We start from the raw sequence: 16,179 nt of genomic DNA on the forward strand, positions 1-16,179 counted from the left end.
GGAACTATTTCAGACTAAAGGAGATAGACATAAGAGCTAAATGCAATTATCTGGTTTCCAAACTTAAAAAAAAAAAGTTGCTACAAAAGAACATTATTGAAACAGCAACATTTGAATAAAGACTTCAGATTAAAATATCGTACCAGTTACTTTCCAGATTTTGATAATTATATTGTGATTATCCTTGTCTTAAGAAATATATCCCTAAGTACTTAGAAGGTAAAGGGGAATGATGTCTGCGACTTATGTTTTCAAACCGTTCAGGAAAGTGTCTGATGAGAGAATGACAAAGCAACTGTGGCAAAATGTTAACTACTATGAATCTGGATGAAAATGATTCCTGGGTTCTTCAACCTATTCTTGCAACTTTCCTATAATTTGGAATTATCTCAAAATTAGAAATGAAAAAACTAAGAATATTTTTATTTATTCAATGTTTTATATATACAACTCAATTCTCAGTCAGTATTTGCAAGTCCATGTTTACCAAGGTAAAGAATGGCAATAACTGGTGGGGGAAACCCACTGGAACTCTTCATGAGCCAAGAGAAAAGGAACTGAGATACAACCTTTTGAGGGTAGACGTGTTCATATTGAAAATACTTAGTCACAGAAGTGTAAATTTTTCATTTTATTCAAAGTTGGTACAGAAGTGCTAACATTTCCATAAAATAATTACTATACTTCAGTTACAGGACAAAATACCACAGAAAGGAATATACTTTGCAAGAAATGCAGTTCATCTTAAGTTTCCAAATACTTTTAAAGGCTAATGCAGCAGCTGGCAAAATAACACAGAGTACACAAAGAACAGTGTATTTTACAGAGTCAGTAATGAAAACTGACAGCTCTTTAGCAGATTTGCTTCATTTTTTTCATTTTTAAACAGTTAACACTTTTAAAAACACATTAAACCAAGATCATACATGTCTACAATTTAAAAAATAAGATTGTATACAATAGGTTAGAATAAGTCAAGTTAGAATTGTCATGTATGGTTAACAATCCTAAATCTACAATTTTAATTGTATTCCTTTCAATATGGAAGTAACCTGGTTTATATCAAATTCTACTTTCTGCTTGCAACTAAAACATTGTACAGTGAGATGGACCTGATCAGTCAAGCCTTAAAAAAAAAATGCTGTGGACAATGAAGGTACCCTGGAAATCAGTTTACAATTCAAAAAACTCACCAATAACCCAACAACTTCATTTAAAATCACATTTGGTCTACAATGCATAACTGACAAAACAATCCATGTATACAATACACAACCCCAGTGCACAGACTGGTCTCTCACAGAACATCTGAACAAAGCTTAAGAGGCAGGACACTGGGAAAAACATTTTTCAATGCAGACATCTTTTAAAAATGCAGTAATACTTACATATCAAAATTACTAGATAAAAGCAGCAGTACTCTGCTGACATTTGGCTTAAAAATAAAGGAATGAATGAAGCAATTTCACAGGATATTAGAAAAGGAATTGGTTTTCTTCTTGAAGAAGACTACTAACTTTTGCACAGCAACTATTTTTGATATCCACCTTATCAAAAAAAAAAAAGGAGAAGAAGAAGCACTGAAAAGCATAACATAGTTCATATGTGATTGCCAACATAGGTCCAGGCAACAGAAGATGGGATGTCCAAGCAAAGAATGGGTAAATCCTCGCTTTATTTTGGAACTCTGTTGGCAATCTATAAACTGAAGCAATATTGGTGGGGGAAAGCAGGGCAACAGATTCCATACCATCATCTGACACTAATGTAATATGTCATTATTTAAAAAATAAAGCTTTTGCATTTTAACAACCCCACAGAAAAGTCCATGAGCAAAAGACTTGTTGATCTGTTTGCCACTCAAAAGTTAGAGATCTCACAGTGAAATTAGAAAATTCTATTTATACATATTTACACCGCTAGGACTACTTTCACCTAGACTAATTAAAGCAATTTTCCATGGAATTACAGATGAAAGATATTCTGCCAAAGGAATCTTCAAAAGCATCCTTTAAGTTCTTAAAAACTATTTTAAATTTAAAAACAAAATTTAAAGGTACAGAACACAATCTACACAGGACTAACGGGTTATTACTGCTTTGCCTTATCACATATTTGCTAAGCCAAAGATGTTCCTCAAACCTCTCCTTTCTCCTGCATTTCTGGTACCCCTCTCCAGTAACCCCACCAAAGTCTGAGGTTTTACATTCTTAAAAAATGCTGTAGGTCCACAACCTGGCAACTTTTGGCTAGAGGGGGTAAGTCTCTCCCTCAAAGTGCTCAGGTTAATTCTTCTAAAACATGTTCCATTAGTCTATCCCAGCTTTAATCTTCATTCCATATAGTATTAAAGACGATTATCCCTAAGAAGATAAACATACAAAACAGAGGAGAGTGGGAACAAAGCTAGTCACTTCTCTCCATCCTGAGAGTCCTTCCATCTTTTGACATACAGGCAAAATCCAAGACACAAATGTATTTATTCATTGTTTACAAACAGGGACTATTCAGGTGTAGACAGTGAGGAGTAAAATAAGGATAATGTCGAGTTCAAGAAAACACATTACTTTCTTCTTTTGCATGCATATTCACAGATTTCATCTAATCTAGTCTTGAAGCGGGTAATGAGACAGGCAAAAGAATCCTTTAGACTCTTACAACCATCGTGAAAAGCAAAGCAGTTCATTTGGCAGATCTGTCTCAGTTAGTTTGATGCTCGTAACACTTGGATCAAATTCTGCTCTATTAAAATGAAGTGCAGTGAAGCATATGAAAAAAATAACTTCATTAAGTTTAGATTAAATTTACGCAAAGATTAAAGATTAGTATTTGCCCTATTAAAATGTGAGAGTTCTCCATGTTTTCAGGGTACTAATGACGGGAGGTAAAATTTCCTAAAGATTTATGATTAAAAAAAAAAAAATCCAATGGCTCTACAGCTTAAAGCAGGAGTTTGTCAAAATGTTCCACCCACCAAAAACCTAGAAGTCTGTCCCTGTTTCTCAAGTTCCAGATTGTAGGAAAGAGCCCGCAGACCCCATTTTAGCTAGTAACCCCCAATACAATTGCAGCATTCTTGACATTGGTATTCTCTCCTCCACCAAAGCAGTACAAACGCACTCAGATTAGAACGCTGAATCCCTTATGATTTAGGACCCCTATCTTAGGTACCTCACTGTCTAGGGCTTTCAATACCACGGTCCTCATCCTGACAACTCGAGACAAACCCATGGTGGGCTTTTTATGCCTGGCACTTGTGGGATAATGAGAATACTGGTAGTCTTGTGCTTTCTACATGTGGAGTTACAAATATGAGGGAACATGGTTTTGTGCTTTCTATGGACACTTACTTTCAGCTTTTTCCTTATCATGGAATGTGAAACTGTCGTCACATATATGTTCTCGGATATGCCTATCCAACCTACACTGGAAAATGATAAAGTTAAAATATACTCACAGAATAAGCAACCTTAAATTTTTAATTAAGGATATAAAAGAAACAAATACAGATGAATAAATAACATTTAAGCTGCAACACAAACCAGACTTACCTGGTTCCTTGAACTTAAACAGAGGCTGCAATATAAAGTATGTAAATATAAATGTATTTCCTTCACTAGCTATAACAATATTTAAAAAGAGGAATTGTAACAAATAAGAGTTATCTATCAAGAAAGGGAAAGGTGTGAACTAGCAGATTCAATATTGGCAACCAGAAGGCACTAATCAAACCATAAATTTCATAAGATGATTATATTACGGAATACCCTACAGAATGGCCTTTGCCAATTGGGGGTTTCAATAATATAGATAGCAATGAGCTTAATTTCAGTTTCCAACTAGTGTAACAAAAAAGTGAGTTATTAAGGAACGTTCCACTTATAGAGGTATAGGCTACACTGATATATTGGAAAGTTATCCAGAGTAGTTTGTCCAGAGGCAATAAAAAAAGTAAACACTCCTTTATCCAGCAGCACTAGGGTACAAGGTGAATTTCCAATATAAGTCTCCAACAAAGGTGTGGTTATCTACTGTCAACTTGTGCTGTTGCCGAAATCACTGGAAAATGTATTTCCCTCAATGACAGAGTTCACTTACTGTAAACTGTCTTGAACTGGGGTGGGGGGCTCCATTATCCTGGGCAACAATTATAATACAGTGCTTCTCTGAGGAGAGCAAAGCACTGCTCCTACACTAACAAGAATCTGAGACCACTGTGCTTTGTCTTGACTTATTTATTCTAGCATCCCTCTCTTCAAACACGCTATACATCCAGGTAACCAAATCAAACTTTTAAAAGTCATTACATAAATTAAGGTTATTGGTTTAAGTCAAGTCTCAGATTATGGTCCTCCCCGAAAAAGTAAAGTGCACGAGATGAGTAATGATACAGATACATCAAACCTTTTTTGTTTACTTCTGAGTAAAAGACTATATGCCAATGGTTAATTAAGCCTGTTAGTTATCAGATAAATGGGGTGCTTAACCCAAAACAATAAGCTAAACCCTATCTTTTATAAAGGATTTGAGATGGAAACAAACATAAATTATATCAATTCTCTTAACATTCCTTTAAAGGTGAATCAGTAGTTTAAAGCCTTATTCCCAGCCCTGGAGAGAGAAGTTTAAATAAAAACATTTATATGACAACGTGAATAATGGTGTGGGACTCAGTGCTGGCAAAGCCCATCAATTATTTTGAACCTTAGCTAAATTCTGTTGTGGAGTCAAAGTAGTTGAGTATCTACTCTTCCAACAGAGGTGAGAGTTTGACAAAAAGCATACCAAATTAAGAGAAGTTAGCTTAATGGAGGAAACGGGGTTTGTGGGCCTGAGTTAAGTCAACCAAGAAAACCAAATGTAGTGATCAAAAGATTACTTCTTATGTAATCCAGCTTCATACCTAACTAGTACAAAAGGGCTTCTCTATATGCCAACTGACTAGTTCCAACTTTTTACCTTTAATTACTGCAAGAACAAGGCTTTTCGGCATCAAAACAAACTCCATTCCTCTCTACATTGTGATACCATCATTTCAAAGGGACTGGTGTGAATTTAACTATTCCTGCCTCCTAATTTTTGAAAAATGAGTTTCGAGAATAAAATACTGATGAATTACTAAGGGCTTTTATTATTAGTGAACACGAAGTCTAAGAAAATAATTCTTGAGAACAGCTTAAGCTAATAGAAATTGAGTATATTTAAACACAACTATATTTAGTGAATCACTATTTGGATCCAGACCTTCAAATATCGGGCAAAGCAGCACTTCTGCACACCATGACAATAAGCCTGAAAGAAAGTGAATTAAGCTGACAAAAGATCAAAATAGGAATCTGTTAAGTGTTGAAAGAATAGGTGAATAATTAAAGCAATGTGAGGGAAGACAAAGGGGGAAACCAGTCTCTCTGAATGGTAGGTAGGCATACACACAAATAGGAATATATCCCATTTGTAAAAGTCTGCTCAGGCTAATGTCAACATTAAAATGACTTAAACAATTTAACACCTGGCTAATGATAAATCTTATGAATACTGAAACCTAAAAGCATTTTTTCTACTAGTATCATTAGGAAATATCAGTCATTTTAACCTCAAATATGTTAATAAACTCATACTTTACGATATTTAACATCAAACCAGGGTTTAACAAGCTTGATCTTAGTCACTGTACCCTAATCTACATGCGGAGGGGTTTAAACTAGCTGATAGCAAAGATACCTCAAGTTCTAGAGTTCAATGAATATGATTCTACATCTAACACATTTTAAGCTAATTTTTGCCAAGTCTGCATCACCCAGGTACTTCTCAGCATCTCACTTAATAGTGTTTCTGACTTCTTAAGAAAATTTTGTCCTGGCAAGTCTCCGTACTCGTGTAATTTAAAAACAATGGTCTTTATACATCTCTCAACCCAAACTCAGGAAATGCTGAGGTGTCACTACTAGATACCCATGTGGTCATATTCAGCCATCATACCTCAGATGAAAATGACACATGGGAGTAAAGTATAAGAAAAGCAAGTAAGCCGAATACTGCCAAGTGGGAACATTGATGGGTCTAACCTTTTAATAGCTAATAATATAGCAGCTCTATAGGGTGGTAAAGAATGAGAATAACCCATAGCTACATTGAATGATATCTAAAGAGAGGGGGAAGACCCATACACCCAATATAGGGAAGACAGCAATGGACTGAGAAATGCAGAGACTTAAAAGGTTCTAATCACCCTGGACAAGACTTTCAAGCCCCCACTTAGCCTCAGGCTAGAGAACTGAGTAACAACCTTCCCACTCAATTCTTAAAATGTGAAGTTTCAGGAAGTGATGGGCCCCCACTAATTACCTGACTTGCCATCCCCAAGAGCTAGGGCTTTGTGACCCAGGCCATCCTCTTTGTGCAAACAGACAATGGATCCTTTGAGCCAAGTGAAAAAGACGACTTGGGAGATCAGATCTGCTGGATTTAGGCCAAAGGACACAGCACCATTGCTACTGCTTGATGCTTCTCTAACCAAAAGATAAGAGTGATAACCTCACCAGGAAAGAAAGGCTGGGGAAAAAGACTGGCTCAGCTGTTTCAAAAGCCGCTTACTGTCTTGGGTGGGAGGACAAAATATTCTTAGATGAACAGGGAAATTAGAGGTACCACAAAGGAACCAATAATCATTCTGCATGTCAGGGTAATAAGCTCTTCTCATCAGATCTGGAGACTAAGATTGCCTGAGAGGACAAAAATCTAAGAACTGGGGATACCATTAACAGCAGATAAGACGTTTTTCTCCACCTTTGAACACCAGTGTCCTCGCTTCATTCTGACTCGTAGCTAACTACTGTAGTCAATCACTCTTAGCCAATTCTGAACCTCAGCTTGAGCCAATATGAAAACATATACATGTTAATGTCTAGGTATCAATGTCATCATTTAGGACCCATTTAGTTAGTGTAAAGTATGACTATGTTGCTAGCTTTAAGACAGACCATGTATCACTCCATGAACAATCATTCTAATGAAATACAGACTGAAGAATGGTCCCCTGAAATGAAGTTGCAATCAGGAATTCACATACTTACTCAAGCACATTATCTATTACTGGGAAGCAATAAGAAGGGCAAGCTTCAGGGACTTCAGTCTAAATAAAGTGTTTATACTGGCAAGAATAAACAACCCTAATGGATACGCTAATAATAATTCCTTATTTACAAACATTAGTACTCTAAACTTGACCTACTGCTATATACACATGAATAGACACAAGATGATGTATTTTATGTATCATACTAAGACAACAGCAGAGAGAAGGTAGGGGGATGCTAATATCCCAAACTATTAGGAGTCAACATTAAATAAAGGGGGGAAGAATCCACTTAAATACCACCTATTCATTTATGCTTTTAATAGAAGGGGTAAGAAGGCTGCTCAGCCAATATGTCAATCCTCACTGCTGAGTTACACAGCAAGGTGTTCAGAGTCAAAGAAAAATTTTAGTTCCTACAACTTAATGTCAATTTGAAAAATCTAAGATCCTACTATTTCCCCAAATATCAAAAGGCTGTCTCAAAGGAAGAACAGTTCCTTTGAAAAAACAAGAGGACTAACCACGAATCCAGATTTGGACACCTGGTTTTCTGTTCTTCCCAACAGACTTTGTAACCTTGGACATGTCACAGCCTCAGCCTCCACACAAGAAAAGGATGGTCCTTATTTTTATTTGGCCCCCAGCTCATAAACCTTAAGAATGAAATTGAGAACAAAATTCCACAAGGCACTCTAATAAGCTCTCAGAAATCATACTATTCATACATGAATTAATTTTTCATCTACAGACTCAGTCCTTCAGAAAGCCCCCTGGAGATGGGAAGACATTATGCTACCTGACAATTTCTAAAATCAACTTTGAACTAATCAAATCCATCATAATGAAACTAGTTTATAAATACAAAAAAAATTTAAAGTCATTAGGACAGAGTTTTGATTCAAAATCTACAAAAATATCTAAAAAAGTAATAATTTTCCCCTGAAGAATAAAGGTTAATAAAATCATGCAATTTAAAAAATATCAGAGATTACAGAAACGTCAAAGTAGATACACAATTAGTTTCCTTCATCTGTCATGGAGGAAAAAGGACAGGACACACAAAGAACTACCTAATCTGTAGAGCTCTTCTCAAACGTCTTTTGTACCCTGTCCTCATGAAGGGAATCACCCTGTGAAAAATGGATTCTCTTCCAGGAAGGCTGTAACTGGGTACAAAGCCATGTCAAGATAGAGGGTCCTACAATTAATGGAAGTCCTGTAATCTCCTCTACAAGACACGCTACAAAACCCGTAGAAGTTCTTGTTCATGGCACCTCTTGAACCTGCTATCCATTCTACAGAAAAACTATACTGACAATCCACCAATGGCAAAGCATGCACTCTTGAGTTTTCTGTTACTGATGGTCAGTTTGCATCGAAATATCATCACACTCTAAGTCACTGTCAACTTTTTAAACAAAAATGTAGAGGCTGTGTACACATGGCAAGTCTTCTGAAAAAAAAGTAAATCGGGGAAAAAAGACTTATCAAGGATACAATATGATCTGAGAATTAAATTTTCACTCTGAAAACTCAACTGCAATATCTCATGATCTAATCAAGTAGGGCAACCCAGCACAAAGGCAGGGTTAATTCTTCTTCAAATTTCCGGACATATCTTCCAAATGGATCCGCTTGGGAAGGTACCTGGCTAATAAAGAATGTTACCAAATGACAAGAACAAAGCTAGAGAATTAATGAAGTATGAGAACATGAAAATTCCAAGTGAACACACAGCAAAAAGTCCAATATTTAGTATTAGACTATCACCTGTTCAGCTTTGTCGATCAAATGCTGCTTAGGGGATGTTAATTTCCAAACGATATAAATGATCTTAATTTGGTCAGTAAATCTGGGGATCATCAGCAATGTTTACTTCATTTTCTCCCCCATAATCATTTACAATACAATCATGACGTACAACTTTATAAAGACAGACTTGGTGGTCATTTGAGTACGGTTCACTTAAACTTCAAAGTAGGAAAAAAAGAAAAAAACAACTGGAATAAACTTTTTCCCCAACATTCCATATACTGGTGGTACAAGAATAGCTATAGGAAAACATTCTTCTTCCTTTCTTTCAGCATTCAGAATCCATAGGCTCATGCTAAACAAAACAAACCTGGCAAACGAACTTGCCCTGAAACAAGCACATGTTAGCGATTTTTAGTACATAATTGATTATACAATGTCTATAAATTCAGTTTTTTAAAATGGAAGTAGGGATTACAGAGAGAAAAAACTTTAAAATGAGCAAGTCTTCTACTTGAGGGTAAGAAGGCCTACCAAGATTTGGCAGTGCAGACAGTATATCTTACTCGTGATATCTTAGGATATATTCTGCTCTAAGTGCTCTATGAGAATAATTGGTCTCTCCTTACTTTGGTATGGAAAATTTTAAACCACATTTGCACAATTCAGTCTGTTAAACAAGTTTTACTTCATTTAGATTGAAATTTTACTTTCATCCATCTCTGGGAAAATAAAGCCTTGCAAATAGATGATTTTTCTGCTAAGTAAAATTTGGCTAAAACCTACAGCGTAAACAATGCCTGAGAGATGCAACAGTTACATAAGTGTTTTGTTTTTTGTTTTTTTGTTTTTTTTTCAAAGACCAGTATTTTCTTAAGTTAGTGTCTCATCATATCCTTAAAAGTTCATAAGGAGAAATAAACAAACATGAAAATTCCAAGTGAACACACAGCAAAAAGTCCAATATTTAGTATTAGTTTTACTTGTGGAGTTTCTTCCAACATTTGTAAACAAACAGCCTCCTCCTCCATCAAGTCTCTGAGACTCCTCTTGCTGAGGCTCTTACTTTTAAAGCCACAGAACCAATCTATGAACTTCCAGTACCGGCCTCCATCCTCTGTTTCTTTCTTTCTCTCTTTCTCACCCATGAGAGCTGCTTGCCCATTGGAATAAGCATCTACAGGTGTTTCTGCCTCTGAATGACCTAAAGAAGCCACTGGGTTGCCCTCCTCTCTGCAGGTCACCAACAGATTAATATCTTCAGGCTGCAGGCCCTTAATGCTATCTTCAGATTTCCCATTGGGAATGACGTGGTTGATGGCCTCACTATTCTCACTGCATCTCAGGATGCTCTTCTCTTGCATTTTGTACGGTTCTTCTTTTGGGGAGCAGCTCTCCTTTACCACCAGGCTCTTCTTAGACCAAAAGGTGGTGGTACGAATCTGTTCCTTCGTAGGAGGTGGCGTGAGAAGGCTAACAATTACAGTAATGAGTCCTGTGACCCAAAACAACGCTGTGGCCACGTACATGTAATGGATGTCTTTGATGAAGCCTGGCCTGTTATCAGGTTGGTCACATTCTGGGGCACGGTAGGCAAAGGCCAGTGTCAAACGGACTGCTCCAAGAACAAAGCCAGCCATTCCACCATAGAAAGCCCCTTGTTCATTGCAGCGCTTCCAGAAAATCGCCAGAAGGAACAGGGCTGCAACTGGGGGCGTCAGGTAATCTGCTACCTCCTGAATGTAAAGGTACATCTGGCCTCCTTGCATCTCCACGATGATGGGCACCCATGCAATGCTGATCACTACCATAAAGGCCACAAATATCCTCCCCACAATCATTAGCTCCCGGGAGCTTGCGCTCTTGCGGATGAGTTTGTACACATCGAGGGTGAATATGGTACTGGCACTGTTAAAGATAGAGTCCAAGTCACTCATCAGAGCTGCAATCATCACTGCCATCATTAAGCCCCGGAGGCCCACAGGAACCAGCTTCATCACCAGGCGTGGGTAAGCAATATTAGAGCACCCAGCTCTGCTTCCACACACTTGCATGCAGTGCTCTGGGTTGATGCAAGCTATATCATCAGCAAACAGTATCCTGGAAATCATTCCTGGAACAACTATGATAAACATTGGCAGAAGCTTCAAGAAGCCAGCCATCAGAGTAGAGCCTTTGGCATGAGCAATGTTTTTAGCCGCTAGGACCCTCTGCACGATGACTTGGTCAGCACACCAGTACCACACCGAAGCTGGGGTCTGCCCAAGAATGAATCCAGGCCAAGGAACATCTTCATCTGTTGGATTCCGCAACATTTTCAGTGCATCTTTCTTAGGGTGGACATTACAAGAATTTGTGTTGGAAAGGTTGTATGTCAACAAGATGGAAGTGACATTGGGTGAGGCCAACATGTACCTTCTCTTAACTTCCTCAAACCCGCCAATCTCCATCATGCTAATAATCATGAGTGTGAGCGCCCCAACGATCATGAGCAGAGCCTGCAGAGTGTCTGTGTAGATCACTGCAACAAGGCCTCCGGTGACAGTCAGCAAAGCAGTCATGCCAATGAGCAGGATGACAGACACATAAAGGTTCCAACCCAAAGACTCCTGGATAAAGAGGGCACCCGAATACAGATCCACTGAGAGCTTGGTGAAGATATAGAGAATCAGAGACAACGCTGCAAAATAGACCTGAATCCTATGGCCACCAAATCGCTTGGACAAGTATTCAGGCATGGTGTATACCCCTGACCGGATGTAAATCGGGATGAAAACCCATCCCAGAAGTTGCAAAAGCAGTAAGGCATTGAATTCCCATGCGCCCACTGCAAATCCACTTGCAGCTCCAGATCCTGCCAGCCCAATGAAGTGCTCACTCCCAATATTGCTCACAAACAGAGAGGCACCAATTGCTACCCAGGTCATAGAGCGCCCCGCCAGGAAGTATCCACTTACAGTGCTTCTATTAGATTTCCACATGGCAAAAAAACCAATGCCCATGACCAGGATAAAATACAGGGCCACTATGGCAATGTCTGCTGTCTCCAGTACAGCCCTCATTTTGGTAACTTTGTGAATAAAAGTGTCCAATGACAGAAGTGTCCAACTTTTTATTTACTCATTAGTAACCCCAGCCAAGTCTGTAAACCATACGTGAACTGGACTACACAGAGCAACACAGCAGGTCAAAGTCTTTGTCCTTTGGTTTGCTGTCTTGATGGTGGCGGTTGTGATAAACTTTGAAGGAGACAGTTTAAATTTTCCTCCGCTTCTTAATTGGGATTGAGAACTTAGCTCGTACTCTTAATCCACTCTCCACAAGACCATCAGCATTTACTCAGGTGCTGGAGGAGAAATTCTGAGTTGCAGCTAAGTCTAGTGAAGCCTACTGTACCAACCCTGCAAGGCAGCAAAGACAAAAGACAAAGATTGAATTAGAGGAGGGGCTCACCAAGCGATGAGGAAACTTTCAGTCTAGCAAAACGGCGCAACAAGACATTATAAAAAGAAAAAAAACTTTTAAAATATATGTACTTTAGTTCCACAGGAAAGAGCGATCCATACTATTACATCTGATACGTAAAGTCAGGGAGAATATTTATCATTTTGAACTAAGAACAAAAATTCATTGACCTCCTAACTAAGTGGCTTAACTTCTCTGGCAACTAAGAACTGCCCACCATGACACTGCCCTTTCTTGTCTTAGTGTGGTCGTCTCAGATTGGAAAGGCACCAAGGTCTTAAAGCACCTTGGGGGTGGGGGGTGGGGGGCGGGGGGATGACACTAATTATTCATAATAAATAAGGGCACCAAAATGAATCTTCAAATACTGTGAGTAATGTATTTTATAGCCAGTTAGGGTCCTGGACAGAACAGGTATTTACTAAGTATTATCATCTACCCCCAAACACAATACCAAGTACTGCTTAGTCTGTGCAGACTACTGTTACAAAATTTTCCTAAATTCCTACTACAAATGTACATCTGTGCTAGTCATCATACATTAACCTAGAAATTGTGACATGACTCCTGCCCTAAGGGGAAACAAGATGTTCCACACAAAAAAAACTAGGAACATACAACTTATAAACAACCCTAAAATTTTACTCTGCTAGCTAGAAGGGAGACATTGAAAAAAAGATTTTTTTAATGTTAAAGAAATTTCCTTCCCTTCCATTTCATCAGGCATTATTTCCAAGAGAACCTCTGAGATGATAAAGGCACTAACTCAAGGTTTGATTTTGCTGAATAATTTTTCCTTTTAATGCTTTCTTGTTGAAGGGTATACAGAGCAAGGAGAGGAGGAAGAAAGAGAAAATTTTTCTGGAAGACTGAAAAATAACATCATTATTATTATATCTTCCAAACCTAAACAAAACAGACATCTATAAACCATTAGATAATAAATTATCTTCAATAAGTCAATCAGATTTTTTCAGTCCTGGATTAAGAAAATCATTGAAAAACAGACATTTAAATTTACCTAAAATTGAGTTTATGAATATGACGGGTTTTCTCCTGGAAAAAGAGACAAATTCTGAATCTTCAAAGTTATTATAATTGGAGCTGAAAGACCAATATGAAAAACATTTTGTTATTCAACCTAATGCCTTCCACATGTTAACTCCTAAAGTGATTTCTCCTCTTGAGATAAGGTAACCTCAGAGTGAAATGTTTTTTTATGCTTGACAAAGCAGATGCTTTTTGATGAATCTAGATATTTTCCTTTAAAAATCATTAAGTCCTATAAATGATACTAAAAGCCACCTGTTTTCCAAACAGATCACAGTACTAAACACTTAACAACACACCTCTTACTGGTAAGGAAAAGAGCTGGAAATAATGCTTAAAGATAAACACGCTACCGAATTAGGTTATTAGGTCTAATTAATAATGCTGCCAAGTAGAAATGTCTTAAACCCATCTTTATGCCTTTTTAAGCATAAAGCACTACAACAATTACACCAAAAAAAAAAACTGACTAAAATTCTTCCTCCTAAAAGCCAGTGTCCATAATGACAGGCATGAGTAAAACTGCCACACACAAAAACATAAAATACACTAAAAGTTGGTATTTGTATCACTTCATACTTGCCCAAACCTGAAGCTGCTTGTATTTCTATGACTACTTTCTCTGACCCCCAAAATGTTCAAGTTATTAAAAAAAATACTTGGACATTATTTAGGAAGAACCACCTAAATTTTTAATAAAATCTAATCAGGTGACTAATAAATATTAATTATTTAAAAGGGTACCTGTAACATTTCAGTATAAGGGTTAGGTCCTCAATTACAAAGAAAACTGTAGTTGGCAATTAGGAGATCCCTGCCTCCAACAGAGCTCCCACTGCCATCCAACATCCAAGCCATACCCTTGCCATTTTGTTCCAACTTACACACAGATAAGCCTAGCTCACTGGTCAGAAGGGCCATTTCAAGTGTCTCTCTTCTCAACGGCAATACCTGACTATCTGTCTCCTCAAGAAGGGACAAACACCCAGAGTGTTTTTATTTTTTGGTTTGGAGGGAAGGTGGAAGGGGGTATGTGTTGTAGTGGCTGCTGCAGCAACCTATTTGTTCAAAAAACAGAACACTCAGAAACAAAACAAGCCCTTCCTTCTCCGAGCACTAGGAAGCACTGCTAAAATAAACAACACTGTTTCCCATTGTCAAATATGATGCAGGTAAGATATCTAAGCCGTATTCCGCTCCCTGATGAATGCTTAGACTGGTCTAACCCCTAACTTCCCTAGAACAGCTGGCAGGTAAGCTAGAGAGAAAAGATGTTGGGCCCACAGGAGAGGAAGCAGGACGACGCCAAACACTAGCTCAAGGCCGAGTTCTCAACTCTTGCTGCCCCCTCAGATCCTTCAAAAGCCACTGCCAACAGTCCCCATCTCACTGGATACCATATCAGTCTGTGGACAGATTTTAAGATGTTTCCAATGTAAACAAAAAACATCCAGAGACCAGCACCTAGTAAAGACTGGAAAAGGAAACAAAAACAGACCAAATTAGTTTACAGAAAGATATAAACTACTATAATACAATGCAGCCAAATTTCACATTCTAGTCATTAAGAGAGACCGTCACAGCCTTTCAGGAGATAAACTGTGCAACCCTTACAAAATGGTTCCAAAGAAAATATACAAGCGTTGCATATTTTTTCTCACTCTTTTAAAGAAGTAAACAATTCTACAACAAAAATATAACAAACACTAGCCAGAGTTCCTTTATTGTTAGAAAGAATATACATGGAAAAATTTTTTCTCCAGCTAAAACGCAATTTTTTAATTTATGTTTTTATATTTCTAGGACTAAACTGGTTCACGGTTCAGATAAATCCTGTAAGTGAGAAATGTGGGACAAGTAATAAAGTAGGTATAGTAATGATAAGTATGTGGGTTGGCTCCTTGGCAGTGCATTTTTAAGAAAACGATTATTTCTATAATGAGAGTAATACACGTAGAATGTATAAAGAAATGGTCTCCTAGTTATGATGGCCAGTGTAAGAAATTTAGCTGATGTCAATCAAACACAAGGGTGTTGTGAAACAGAGAGACCCTCCCCAATAGGAGGGGGCTTCTGTCTCAGAAAGCAGTGTTCTGTTGATAGTTCCACACAAAATTAAAATAAAATCTTGGTACATGAAAGTACTATTTCATTTACTTGGATGAATTAAATTACAGTTAAAGAATTAATCCAAATAAACAAGTGTACACAAATAGTTGCTGTGTTTGAACTAGAAAGAGTAAAATAGGTAAGACCAAATTTAAATCAGCTATTTAACCCCTTCAGGTAATATAATCAAAACATAATTAGTTATGACCAAATCTAACATATCTCTTCTATTATCTAGGGAGAACATAGAGTTTATCTTCCAAACTAGGAAGCTATTCTGGGACATTCTGTAAAACCCAGGATGTATGGTCACTCTTAAAAGAAAGTCATCTGCCATGAAAACCAAACAGAGAACAAGAAAAACAAACCTTCAAATGCCATCACGGCTGCAGGTCATAATAAACTCAATGAGGCTCGTGAACTACCAAAGAGTAGAACAAAGTGACCCTCAAAGTGACCCAACCACAACCTTTTTAGCTTTGGGGTCGATTTAAGAACCTCACATTCAAAAGGACAATCCGCGTCGGCAGAGCCCACTGCTGTCAACAGTAGGCTTGCCAAGTCTTGCTCATTTTCTGATCCAGTGGAAAATATTCCCTTTACTAAGTAGTAATTTAAGGGGTACAGAATACACCGACACATCTGAAAACTTCCATGTGTAGGTGGCATGGTCAAGCAAGCAGACGAGCTTTGGAGGGCTGGGGGTCCAAGCACTCTCACTTCCT

General features: G+C 37.8%; 2 protein-coding genes across 5 annotated transcripts in view; both read right to left on the minus strand.

Moving 5' to 3' along the window:
• The window catches only part of MRPS6 (mitochondrial ribosomal protein S6), a gene marked incomplete at its 5' end in the record, with an annotated part of 66,465 nt that overhangs the window by 31,641 nt on the left and 18,645 nt on the right, over positions 1 to 16,179 (minus strand). The gene's annotated exons all lie outside the window — the stretch shown is intronic.
• SLC5A3 (solute carrier family 5 member 3) overlaps positions 611 to 16,179 on the minus strand; it is a 33,755-nt gene continuing 18,186 nt past the window's right edge. The window contains exons 2-3 of one of the 2 annotated variants that reach the window (XM_081235990.1): positions 13,317 to 13,399; positions 611 to 12,231 (exon numbers count right to left, since the gene is read on the minus strand). In XM_081235990.1, the coding sequence (XP_081092116.1) occupies positions 9,736 to 11,892 (2,157 nt within the window). In that variant the 5' untranslated portion in view covers positions 11,893 to 12,231; positions 13,317 to 13,399 and the 3' untranslated portion in view covers positions 611 to 9,735. The remainder of the gene's footprint in view (positions 12,232 to 13,316; positions 13,400 to 16,179) is intronic. The other variant, XM_081235989.1, reaches the window with a different exon arrangement.

The sequence above is a fragment of the Mesoplodon bidens genome (genome assembly GCF_964165515.1).
Source record: "Mesoplodon bidens genome assembly, chromosome: 5".
NCBI lineage: Eukaryota > Metazoa > Chordata > Mammalia > Artiodactyla > Ziphiidae > Mesoplodon > Mesoplodon bidens.